Source organism: Neolamprologus multifasciatus, chromosome 15 (assembly GCF_963576455.1).
Source record: "Neolamprologus multifasciatus chromosome 15, fNeoMul1.2, whole genome shotgun sequence".
NCBI classification, from domain to species: Eukaryota; Metazoa; Chordata; class Actinopteri; order Cichliformes; family Cichlidae; genus Neolamprologus; species Neolamprologus multifasciatus.
Genome location: NC_140453.1, coordinates 34,667,845 through 34,681,506, shown reverse-complemented (window position 1 = coordinate 34,681,506; position 13,662 = coordinate 34,667,845). Strand labels below are relative to the sequence as shown.

At 41.2% G+C, this 13,662-nt stretch overlaps 1 protein-coding gene across 1 annotated transcript in view; it reads right to left on the bottom strand.

Moving 5' to 3' along the window:
- LOC146502537 (CTD small phosphatase-like protein 2-A) overlaps window positions 1–13,662 on the bottom strand; it is a 57,626-nt gene that overhangs the window by 2,777 nt on the left and 41,187 nt on the right. Inside the window, exons 2-3 of the mRNA XM_085132254.1 lie at window positions 1,863–1,949; window positions 120–182 (exon numbers count right to left, since the gene is read on the bottom strand). Of these exons, the coding sequence (XP_084988380.1) occupies window positions 120–182; window positions 1,863–1,937 (138 nt within the window). The 5' untranslated portion in view covers window positions 1,938–1,949. The remainder of the gene's footprint in view (window positions 1–119; window positions 183–1,862; window positions 1,950–13,662) is intronic.

Here is a 13,662-nt window from a genome sequence, read left to right as displayed (position 1 = left end):
TACAATTCCACACTTTTAACTGCTCCACGTTAAAGCAGTGAGAGAAAAATAATTTGTTTAACGTGTGAATGAGGCTCAAAATAACCAAACTATTTGCTAATCTACACACTGACACACACCTCGTAGATTTTTGCCATGGCCTGCAGGAACTCCTTCACATGTGGTCGTAGCACCATGTATACCTGTTGAGAACAGGGGAAGAATAAGTGGTCAAGTCAGTAACCTCAGGTCTGCTCTACTGACTGAAGCTCATCTTTTAACTCTGTTCCCCATCAAGACATCTGACAACCTTCCGGGTACCCTTTATGACGAGCTTTGACACCTTGGTATATACACACCAATAAAAACGGTTGACCACCTCTAGAATGGTTTGTCTGCATCAACAGAGGCCACCCTCACCAACTGCTGATGCACACTCAGTCATTTTGTTCTATAAGCCTGAGAAATGACAGAAACCACTCAGTTCATAAAAGAGCTTTGAGGGTTACACGTAGTAGGCTTTAAGGGGTAAAGAGTTAAGTGCAGTTGTAGAGTCAGCTCCTGGACTCACAGCGTCCCAGATGCCAAAATTTGTAGTTTCAGAAAAGATCCAACTGCCTGGTCTAGTCAGATGATTAAGGTTAGGATCATAACTTTTGGCAGTTAACTCAAAACCACCAAACATTTCAACTAACTGCGCAGCGTTGTGAAATGTGTTGTCTCAGACGCTCTTGGCTCCTACGTTATCTGCGCCCCAGTGTGTGCTTATTAAAACCCATTTCACCCTCACCTTTAAACCTCTGCCAGTGTTATGTCAGTGTAATGACAGCTGTGTAGCCTGCCTTGGAATGACATATCATTATTTATAACTAGGCTGACTTCACTGACCCTCCGCAGCATGTCATCTTCAGATCCCAGCTAGATAACAAGCTTACAGACAATTTCTAAGTCTGCTCAACCTCGTGAATCCTTTTTTCCACAAAGATGCCTTGATGCTGCACTCGATTACAACACTTTGGAGAATAATTACTTTGTGGGAACAGAAAGAATTTAGACCATTTTAGCCCTCGATGGAAGCTCCCCAGTTGCTCACAAAACAGAAGAGGTCAAAGAAATCAAATGCATATTTCAAAATTCATAAAAATGTGTGTATCTTTTCAGTTTTCCAAAGTGGGTTTTTGCACTTCATCAACTGCAGTTTTTAATTTTTAGAGTGAATGAAAAATGGTTTTACAGATGCTCGCATGCAACACTTTCTACTAGTTTCCTAATTCATGCATCTTGTACGTAAATGAGCCAACAAGGAAGTATGAAATAGAAAAGTGCACAATTTCCAAATACAGAAACCCAACCGCATCAAGTTATTAAAAACAAAATCCAATAGGTTATGTGACTTTCAACTGAAATATACATTTCCTTTTGTTTTTAACGACATTAGGAAAGATAACATAATGTAGAGTTCCCCTGAAAATATTGGCTGTTTGACGATCTGCTGGTATCAGCATTTATAACAGCCGATTAAAGAGTAAAGACACGTGAAATTATCCATGACTTGTGACAATGCAGTTAAAAAAAAATAAAAAATTTAAATTATTGCCACATCATGTTAATAAGGACTCCAATAAGCAGGGGTAACAAATGTTAGGGAAGTCTGCTTCTGTTTTGTGTCTCTGAAAGAAAAAGAAACCTGCTGATATATCAGTAACATCATCACCAGCTCTGTGATATAATGCACCAACATGTGAGGCACATGTTAAGTTTTCAAAATTGAATCAAAATGAAAGATCTTGTTTGTTGTTAAATAAGCTGCTGTGGTAAACATCTGGTCTGCAGAAGAGACTACCACAGAGGGTTGTGAAGAGTGGCTTTCAGTGAGTGGTCACCTTGTACTGATGGTCCTGGAAAGCTGCATGGAAGGTGTACTCTGCGTCTTCGATCACATTCAAAGAGCTGAACATCAGGGTCTCCTCCTGGAAATAAACACGACCACATGCCTCAGATTACTTAATATTTTAAATATATAACTGACTGCTTTCACAAGGGAACAAGGTGAAAGTGTCCAGTTTATGTTTTTAACCATGTTAAAGCCACAGAAAGTCAATCTTTAACAATAAAATGTAGACCATACTCTATTCTTGCTAAATACAACATCCAAAAGGAATTGCAGATTAGGGGTGGGTTTTTATAATCGATTTATCGATTAAAATCGATTCTGGCGTGAAATCGATTCATTAAAATCCTAAATCGATTTTTTAATATAAATTTATTTTGCCCGAAATGGCAGAATCTCAGGTGAAATCTCACAAAATTTCAACAAGCACCAAACAGCTAAGACAGTAAATGAGAGCAAGAACACAGATTCTGCACAAAGACGTAAACACACAGCGGGACCCGTGGATCAGAATCAGTGAGATGTCGCCTTTCTCACCCGACAGCATGGACACGGTCGGGGCTGAAAGCCGACAGCTCGCTGATTCTGATCTGTCGGGGGGTCCGCGCTTTGTGTTTATGCCCTTTTTGTGGGTTGCCAAACAAACGAGACCAGATATTATGTTTGACACATGCAGCATGGGATCTAATATCAAAGGTGCAATTGTGCAGTCCATTCATGAAGTGAACAAAGTTATCCGTAAACTTAAAGTAGAGAAAGTGACTCTTAAGTTTCAACACTTGGGTAACAGTGAGGATTTGGCACTGGTTTTTTTCAGTGACGCTTCATTTGGCAACCTTCCCGCTGGCGGTACTCAAGGAGGGGCATTAATCATCCTTATGGGTAAAGGAAGAAAGTTTTGTCCTCTCTTTTGGCAGTCTAAAAAAATAAAAATAAAAAAAATATCAGCCGTGTGGTCAGAAGTACACTGGCAGGAGAAACTCTTGCCATGTCAGATGGAATAGACAGTGCTGTCTTCCTGGCAACACTTTTTTCTGAGCTTAAAACTGGTAACACTGGTCTGAATGCTGTGTGTCTGTGTGCCTGACAATCATTCCTTGTTTGATGCACTCAAGTCCACTACGCAGGTTACAGAGAAGAGACTGAGGCTGGAAATGAGCAGCATTAAAGAGCCATTAAAATCAGACAGATTGGTTGGTCAGATTCCAAATCCCAACTTGCTGATTATCTGACAAAAAAAAGGAGTTTCACCTTTAACCCTTCTAAAAGCACTAGATGAAGGACTCTGGATACTGTGATCCTTTGTTTACAAAGTTTTCTTTGCATTAAAATGCACTCTCGTTTATTGTGTGCAGTGATAGTATGCTTTAAGTAAAGCAAAGCACATTGAAAGGTTTCCTGAATGTTCTATAATGTTGACAAAGTGTTTTTGTTTTGTTTACATATATATGTATACAAATGTTTAAAAGGGGTGTTTATACTTTTATTTTTAAAAAAGAAAGAGGGAGATTGTTAACTTGTTATTTTCTGTTATATCGCGAGAGTACTGTTGCCTGCGGTGGGTTGTTGTTATTGTGGGTGAGCGGAAAAACACGACGTAAGGAATAAAGTGCTTGAAGTGAGACTACGACGTTGTGTATTTTGACTTTACAATATTCTTTTATTCACCATATCACTGAAATGTGGGAGAATCCACTGCAGAAAGATCAATGCTTTAAGTTTTAATAATCCAGTCAGAAAAGATGATTCTAAAAGTCATCAACTGACTCCAAAAGCCCAGATCTGAACCACCTGTCTGCTGAAAACAAATGCACCAATCAAACAGAAGCCCGAATTTCATGGGCCAATCGGAATGCTTGATCTAGTTGTCCAGGACTAACTACTGACACACTATTACTCTGTGGCAAAACCCTGTCAAATCTGCCTCGGTGCACTTGTTGAACAACTGCTTCTAAATCCAAGACCCTAACTCCCATCAAAATCATTTTCAAACGGTGACAATCCCGAGGACCTGTTCTATACAACAGTGTGTTCTTCATGTTCCTGCTGTCAAAACTTTGGCCGCAGGAGCAATTTAAAAAGTGGGGTCTTTCCTGCTGTTGAGACAAACTCCTGACTGAAAATATAATGTATTTCTATGGGTCAGTTAGAGGGTTATCCCTCCACTTGGATCCACACAGTTTAAAAAGTTTACATCTCTGAGCTTTGAAAGACATGCTGTTGGAAAGACAACAACGATGGCTACGTGAAGGTAAAATGATGGCTGTAGAGCAAACACTGTGCACACAGCAGCAGTTGAAACACACACACACACACACACACACACACACACGCTTACCAGCATTCACACTAATAAAGAATAACACTGTTGTCATTGTTGATTTTGTGTTTTCACCCTGAGTCCATCCCCTGCCAAGCTGCACCTGTGATTCTGCGGCTGCTCGCTGATGAGCTGACCGCAGGGCTCGTAAAATTGCTAGCCCAACGTCCAGGGGCTAGCGATTTTTCCAGTCGGGCTACCAAAATCTATCTCTGCCCTGCCCGTCGGGCTATCATAGGAAGGAAAAATATATGTCAAAGCTTTTGCATTCTTTTGGAAATGTAGCTGGGTAATTATGTCATTGGCATCGGTGAGCCACTGTCAATATGTGACATATTGAAATCGCGTTTGAATTTGGGCTTGTTTTTTGCGCTTGTTTTTTGCTTTCACTTTGCAATCGCGCAAACTGTGAACTGAGAGCGACAGCACTGATTGGTGAGTGACGATAGTTTTGCGCACCAATTCCTCTGACATCGTCCTATCAATCGTTAGCTTACTATGCAAACATGACAAGTGAAATCTCCCGCAGCAAGCTTAAACATGTGAGAGGCTGATCGCGCAGAGAATCGCTGAGCGTTATGTGAGTGCGTGTATAAAAGCAGCAGGATATATATTTTAGTTCTGCTGAGCCAAATAAGACAGGTCAGGGTGAAGAAGTGACAGCCAAAGAAAAGCTTACCACAAAAAGAAAGTGCAGCTTTATGGTTTCATGGACAAAAGAATTTCTGTGGCTGCAATATGACGAGCTAAATAACCAGGGCTGCACATAAGTGGTCCGCAGGTGCGCATTCGCTGTCAAAATAAAAAACGCGCACAAGATAAGAAGTTGCAACGCGTGTTTGCGTACATAAGATTTTCTGGAGGAGGACAGACGTTTGTTTAGAACTCTTAAAGATGTCGAAGAAGCAAGCTCCTTTAAGCAATTACTTTGGTGTTCCTCCACCTCCAAAGAAATGTCAGAAGGAGTCCGAACCACAAAGAAGCGCGTATTCTTGGAAGAGTGGTTGCAGGAGGTGAGCTGGCTTCAAACAAATGATGAACGCACAGAGATGTGGTGCAGAATGTGCCGTGAAAATCCCACTCTAGCGGACAAAAACAGTGCCTTTTATATGGACGCAAACGCGCCCTTGCAACTTCTTATCTGGTGCGCGTCTTTTATTTTGACAGCGAATGCGCACATGCGGACCACTTATGTGCACCTGTGTAAATAACATAATGTTCTGCCGGGTGTGTTGTTGGTTTTCCCTCGATTTCTGAGTCGACAAGCGCCTTTGTTACTGGGAACAATCATTTTAAGAAAGGCCCCCATTAGAACCCATGAGAAATGCAAGAAATGCATTATTGCTCAGTCCTCAATATCTTTCCCAGAACAAACACCAGTTGCAAATAACATACTAAAAATAAACCTGAAAAATCTGTTTAGAACTGCGTACTATGTTGCAAAGAGTGAACTACCACTGGCACAATTTAGCAGTCTTTGCAAACTTCAGAAAGCAAATGGCCTAGATCTTGGTTCCACTTGCCTCTTAACCATGACTTCAGTGGAAATTTCAAGTTCAGGATCTGACACAGACTGATTCATATTCTACACAGTTCTTACAAGTTTAAAGAAATGTCTGTTCAATTAAAACCAAGTATTTGAGTTGATGATTGTAATTTTTATACGCTGTAATTTGTTTTTTAAACAATTTGATTAATGTTTTGTTTCCGTTACAATATTATACTTTAATGTATGACAATATTATACTTTAATGTATAACAATATTGTAACGGAAACAAAGCAGGAAACAAAACATCAATCAAAAAATTGCTCTCTTTTTTTATTCGGGCTACTTAAATTTATTTTGGGCTACCAAAAACTGAAGAGTCCCTGCCCGAATGGCTACCAGGGATTTTGAAATTTTGCGAGCCCTGGACCAATAAGTAAATTGTTATCCTGGATCTTATGCTCTGCATCCTTACCCTATCACCTCTGCGTCCCACAGGGTGCCAAGCCTGCCCTGTTGAAACACTATTTTTTTTCAGTTTCAACTGAAAAAAATAGAATGCCTTTGAACCAAAACAGAATGCCTTTGATCCAAAACAGAATGCCTTTCATCCTTTGTTATGTCATCATCTTGCTGTTACACTTTACTGCTTAACGGACGTAGACCTGACAGCAACCAAAACATTTTTGGAAAGTTTTGAGAGAATTTCACATTTCTCAGCAATTCACCGATCAAGCCGACACATTCCACCATGTCAGCTAACCCATCCTTCTGCTCAGATGAGCTTGAAATAGTTGAAGGGAGCATTTTGGGAAACCACTACAAGGTAGAGGCTTTCCTCGGAGAAGGGGGCTTTGGTATTGTAGCCAAATGTCTTGATACCAAAACCAACGAGCTGTGGCTATTAAAGTCAACAGGAACCACCCTGATACTCTGCAACAGGCCAAAACTGGAAATTTTCATCCTGGAGCAGCTGAGAAGGTTAGATCCAGATGCCGCCAACATAGTTAAATGGAACGGCTTTTTCCATGACGGAGAGCGGGTCTGCTTAAACTTTGAAATCCTTGATCAATGCTTGTGGGACTACATACGGGACCGGAAAAACCAGGGTCTCCCCATAAGCGAAGTCAGGCCAATTTTACATCAACTCACAAATGCCCTGTCACACCTGGGTTCTGTGGGAATAGTGCACGCTGACCTCAAATCTAGAAACATCATGGTTGTTAACCGCCATGAGTCTCCCATCAAAGTCAAACTTATAGACTTTGGCCTCGCATGTCCTGCGTCTGCAGTAATGCCTGGTGACCGTGTGGGGACGGTTGGTTATAGTGCACCTGAGGTTATGCTTGGCCTTCCTTATAATGAAGCAGCTGACATGTGGTCTTTGGGGCTGGTAGCTGTGGAACTTGGTACGGGGGTGCCACTCTACCCTGGGAGAAATTATTATGATGTTTTAAAATCATCATACAGACCCAGGGACAGCCACCAGATCATGTTCTGGACTCTGGCGTGTACACTGAAGACTATTTCATGGAAGACAACTACAACCAACAGCGCTGGACATTTAAGACTGAAAAACAATTTCAGTGCGAGACAGGATATGAGTCCCTGGAGACTCGATACATAAAACTTGCGCGTCTTGATGACCTCGAACAAGTAATGGTGTTTGAACGAGGACCTGAAAATGGCCAACGTTTATTTGTCAGCTTAATTAAAGGGATGTTGGCCTTGGATGCAAACCAGCGGATAACACCCTCGGAGGTTCTCCGGCATCCCTTTTTCAACCGTAAGAGTTCCCCTTGCACTAACATGAGTGTTGAAAGACCACAAAACCCTGTGGTCTTTCAGCACCCTTCAAACTTGAAAAGCAGGAGATCACAGAAAATCAACTGCAGTTTCCAAAACTCGGTTGAATTTTCAAGTATGCGTCCACACTCATCCTTCAACTCAGATGAGTTTGAAATAGTTGAAGGGAACATTTGGGAAACCGCTACAAGGTAGAGGCTTTCCTCGGAGAAGGGGGCTTTGGTATTGTAGCCAAATGTCGTGATACCAAAACCAGCTGTGCTGTGGCTATTAAAGTCAACAGGAACACCCCTGATACTCTGCAACAGGCAAAACTGGAAATTTTCATCCTGGAGCAGCTGAGAAGGTTGGGTCCAGATGCCGCCAACATAGTTAAATGGAACGGCTTTTTCCACGACGGAGAGCGGGTTTGCTTTAAACTTTGAACTCCTCGATCAATGCTTGTGGGACTACATACGGGACCGGAAAAACCAGGGTCTCCCCATAAGCGAAGTCAGGCCAATTTTACAGCAACTCACAAATGCCCTGTCACACCTGGGTTCTGTGGGAATAGTGCACGCTGACCTCAAACCTGGAAACATCATGGTTGTTAACCGCCATGAGTCTCCAGTCAAAGTCAAACTTATAGACTTTGGCCTCGCATGTCCTGCGTCTGCAGTGAATCCTAGTGATTGTGGGGGACAGTTGGTTATAGTGCACCTGAGGTTATGCTTGGCCTTCCTTATAATGAAGCAGCTGACATGTGGTCTTTGGGGCTGGTAGCTGTGGAACTTGGTACAGGGGTGCCACTCTACCCTGGAAATGGAGAATATGATGTTTTAAAATTCATCATAGAGACTCAGGGACAGCCACCAGATCATGTTCTGGACTCTGGTGTGTACACTGAAGACTTTTTCATTGAAGACAACTACAACCAACAGCGCTGGACATTTAAGACTGACCAACAATTTCAGTGCGAGACAGGATATGAGTCTTTGGAGACTCGATACATAAAACTTACGCGTCTTGATGACCTCAAACAAGTAATGGCGTTTAGACGAGGACCTGAAAATGGCCAACGTTTATTTGTCAACTTAATTAAAGGGATGTTGGCCTTAGATGCACACCAGCGGATAACACCCGCAGAGGTTCTCCAGCATCCCTTTTTCAACCCTGGCCTCTCTAAGAGGTTCCCATGTATTGACATTGAAAGACCATACCTCCACCTTGGACAAAGTGACAAAAACACAAACTGGGGTTGGAAAAGGATATTAACAGCACTGGAAAAATTCATTAAGCTGCTCCAATAATGATCACTTTGGCTTGTTTTTTTTTGTTTTTTAATTTTCACTCCCCCCACTCCAACCAGTCGCGGCAGATGGCTGTCCCTTCCTGAGCCTGGTTCTGTCGAAGGTTTCTTCCTTTTAGAAGGGAGTTTTTCCTTCCCACTGTTGCTAAATGCTTGCTCATAGGGAATCGTCTGATTGTTGAGGTGGCCAAAACTCTAGGGGAACTAGCAATTCTTGTGAAAATTTAAAAAAAAAAAAAAAAGCCTACCAATATTCAAAGCGGAGCAGCGGACACCTGACCATCACATCAGTCCTTCAATCAGACCAAAACCACCATGTTAACAGAAATAAATTCAATACAAATTGGAAATAAATAAATTGCCTAATAATTGTTCTTTTTGATTGTTTATAAATATATAGTGCTACCCTTCAGCCTCCTAGTAGACATACCAGTGTTATAAATGTGAACCACCTCTGATTTTCAAAAAAGTTGGCCTCTGACCTTGAAGTCAAGGTCACTGAGATTTAAGCTTCACAGAGATTTTCAGCAGATGCAACCATGGTATTGATTTGAAAATTCTACAACAATCACAAACTTGGGTGTCCACAGCGCCTCGCCATATACCAAAGATTAAGAGGTGGGTTTTTTATATAAAGATTACAACACACAAACAACAAAAAATGCTAACGCTATTGTCATTTTTGACAACACTATTTTGATGTTGTCTAATGTAGTGCAAAAAACAAATAAATAATATATATATATATATATTACATACATATGTAATATATATACACACTATAAAAAAATTTAGTGGTCCACAATGGGATCAGCGAACAGAATGACGGAAGAAAGTCATTGTTATATGACAATGGTGGTATTTTTTTTTGTATGTTTGTCACACACGTTTCAGATCATCAAACAATTATTTTTTTTAATGTATAGTTAGCATAAGATTAGCACAGTGAAACTGGAGGATGAACGCTAACTTTTTCCCCCACTCGATAAAAGTTAGAGCAGCTGCGAGAGAATTCAAGATTAATGAATCAATGGTACGAAAAAGAGGAAGCAAGAAGAATGAGTTGAGTAAAGTTTGACTTATCTGACTGTTTTGTTTCGCTTAATGCGCCTTATGTATGAAAACAGGCCGTTATCGACAGTCAGCCTTATGGCCTGAAAAATATGGTATGGGGCACTGAGGGTGGCAACAGAAGTGGCAATGTCCAAAAGAAGAGGAATCTAACGGTGATTGAATGGTTTTTCTAAGTTGAAACGGTGTTGAAGGAGATAGACGGCAAAAAACGTACAGAATAGATAATAAAATATTATAATAATAAAGATTTGAATAACAATACTGTGAATGCAATTGCTGTGTGAATGCTGATAGCTGAATGTTTTGAGCTGAAATGAAATAATTGCTTCACTTTATTGTACAATAAGGTCAAAGACATTATGCACAAAACTGGTGGTAAAATATCACAGGTTGATCCTGCAGTGTTCTATGGCAGAATGAACAATCTGAGATTACAGGAGTGCTTGCATGTCACGTTGATGATTTCCTTTGGGCTGGTTCAAGTCACTTTGCAACTCATATCATTCCTGTACTGAAATCTACCTTCCTTGTGGGCCGTGAAGAACATGACAGGTTTTTTTATGTTGGTATGGACATTTGTACAGTTAATGATGTAATAGAGGTGCATCAATAACTTTACATTGACAACCTACAACCTGTTCAGTTACAAGCAGCACGGGCTGTACAGAGGGATGCTTCCTTATGTGAAACAGAACGGGAGCAACTCAGGTCAAAAATAGGACAGATTTTGTGGGTTGCCAAACAAACGAGACCAGATATTATGTTTGACACATGCAGCATGGGATCTAATATCAAAGGTGCAATTGTGCAGTCCATTCATGAAGTGAACAAAGTTATCCGTAAACTTAAAGTAGAGAAAGTGACTCTTAAGTTTCAACACTTGGGTAACAGTGAGGATTTGGCACTGGTTTTTTTCAGTGACGCTTCATTTGGCAACCTTCCCACTGGCGGTACTCAAGGAGGGGCATTAATCATCCTTATGGGTAAAGGAGAAAGTTTTGTCCTCTCTTTTGGCAGTCTAAAAAATAAAAATAAAAAAAATATCAGCCGTGTGGTCAGAAGTACACTGGCAGGAGAAACTCTTGCCATGTCAGATGGAATAGACAGTGCTGTCTTCCTGGCAACACTTTTTTCTGAGCTTAAAACTGGTAACACTGGTCTGAATGCTGTGTGTCTGTGTGCCTGACAATCATTCCTTGTTTGATGCACTCAAGTCCACTACGCAGGTTACAGAGAAGAGACTGAGGCTGGAAATGAGCAGCATTAAAGAGCCATTAAAATCAGACAGATTGGTTGGTCAGATTCCAAATCCCAACTTGCTGATTATCTGACAAAAAAAAGGAGTTTCACCTTTAAACCCTTCTAAAAGCACTAGATGAAGGACTCTGGATACTGTGATCCTTTGTTTACAAAGTTTTCTTTGCATTAAAATGCACTCTCGTTTATTGTGTGCAGTGATAGTATGCTTTAAGTAAAGCAAAGCACATTGAAAGGTTTCCTGAATGTTCTATAATGTTGACAAAGTGTTTTTGTTTTGTTTACATATATATGTATACAAATGTTTAAAAGGGGTGTTTATACTTTTATTTTTAAAAAAGAAAGAGGGAGATTGTTAACTTGTTATTTTCTGTTATATCGCGAGAGTACTGTTGCCTGCGGTGGGTTGTTGTTATTGTGGGTGAGCGGAAAAACACGACGTAAGGAATAAAGTGCTTGAAGTGAGACTACGACGTTGTGTATTTTGACTTTACAATATTCTTTATTCACCATATCACTGAAATGTGGGAGAATCCACTGCAGAAAGATCAATGCTTTAAGTTTTAATGATCCAGTCAGAAAAGATGATTCTAAAAGTCATCAACTGACTCCAAAAGCCCAGATCTGAACCACCTGTCTGCTGAAAACAAATGCACCAATCAAACAGAAGCCCGAATTTCATGGGCCAATCGGAATGCTTGATCTAGTTGTCCAGGACTAACTACTGACACACTATTACTCTGTGGCAAAACCCTGTCAAATCTGCCTCGGTGCACTTGTTGAACAACTGCTTCTAAATCCAAGACCCTAACTCCCATCAAAATCATTTTCAAACGGTGACAATCCCGAGGACCTGTTCTATACAACAGTGTGTTCTTCATGTTCCTGCTGTCAAAACTTTGGCCGCAGGAGCAATTTAAAAAGTGGGGTCTTTCCTGCTGTTGAGACAAACTCCTGACTGAAAATATAATGTATTTCTATGGGTCAGTTAGAGGGTTATCCCTCCACTTGGATCCACACAGTTTAAAAAGTTTACATCTCTGAGCTTTGAAAGACATGCTGTTGGAAAGACAACAACGATGGCTACGTGAAGGTAAAATGATGGCTGTAGAGCAAACACTGTGCACACAGCAGCAGTTGAAACACACACACACCACACACACACACACACACACGCTTACCAGCATTCACACTAATAAAGAATAACACTGTTGTCATTGTTGATTTTGTGTTTTCACCCTGAGTCCATCCCCTGCCAAGCTGCACCTGTGATTCTGCGGCTGCTCGCTGATGAGCTGACCGCAGGGCTCGTAAAATTGCTAGCCCAACGTCCAGGGGCTAGCGATTTTTTCCAGTCGGGCTAACCAAAATCTATCTCTGCCCTGCCCGTCGGGCTATCATAGGAAGGAAAAATATATGTCAAAGCTTTTGCATTCTTTTGGAAATGTAGCTGGGTAATTATGTCATTGGCATCGGTGAGCCACTGTCAATATGTGACATATTGAAATCGCGTTTGAATTTGGGCTTGTTTTTTGCGCTTGTTTTTTGCTTTCACTTTGCAATCGCGCAAACTGTGAACTGAGGAGCGACAGCACTGATTGGTGAGTGACGATAGTTTGCGCACCAATTCCTCTGACATCGTCCTATCAATCGTTAGCTTACTATGCAAACATGACAAGTGAAATCTCCCGCAGCAAGCTTAAAACATGTGAGAGGGCTGATCGCGCAGAGAATCGCTGAGCGTTATGTGAGTGCGTGTATAAAAGCAGCAGGATATATATTTTAGTTCTGCTGAGCCAAATAAGACAGGTCAGGGTGAAGAAGTGACAGCCAAAGAAAAGCTTACCACAAAAAGAAAGTGCAGCTTTATGGTTTCATGGACAAAAGAATTTCTGTGGCTGCAATATGACGAGCTAAATAACCAGGGCTGCACATAAGTGGTCCGCAGGTGCGCATTCGCTGTCAAAATAAAAAAAACGCGCACAAGATAAGAAGTTGCAACGCGTGTTTGCGTACATAAGATTTTCTGGAGGAGGACAGACGTTTGTTTAGAACTCTTAAAGATGTCGAAGAAGCAAGCTCCTTTAAGCAATTACTTTGGTGTTCCTCCACCTCCAAAGAAATGTCAGAAGGAGTCCGAACCACAAAGAAGCGCGTATTCTTGGAAGAGTGGTTGCAGGAGGTGAGCTGGCTTCAAACAAATGATGAACGCACAGAGATGTGGTGCAGAATGTGCCGTGAAAATCCCACTCTAGCGGACAAAAACAGTGCCTTTTATATGGACGCAAACGCGCCTTGCAACTTCTTATCTGGTGCGCGTCTTTTATTTTGACAGCGAATGCGCACATGCGGACCACTTATGTGCACCTGTGTAAATAACATAATGTTCTGCCGGGTGTGTTGTTGGTTTTCCCTCAATTTCTGAGTCGACAAGCGCCTTTGTTACTGGGAACAATCATTTTAAGAAAGGCCCCCATTAGAACCCATGAGAAATGCAAGAAATGCATTATTGCTCAGTCCTCAATATCTTTCCCAGAACAAACACCAGTTGCAAATAACA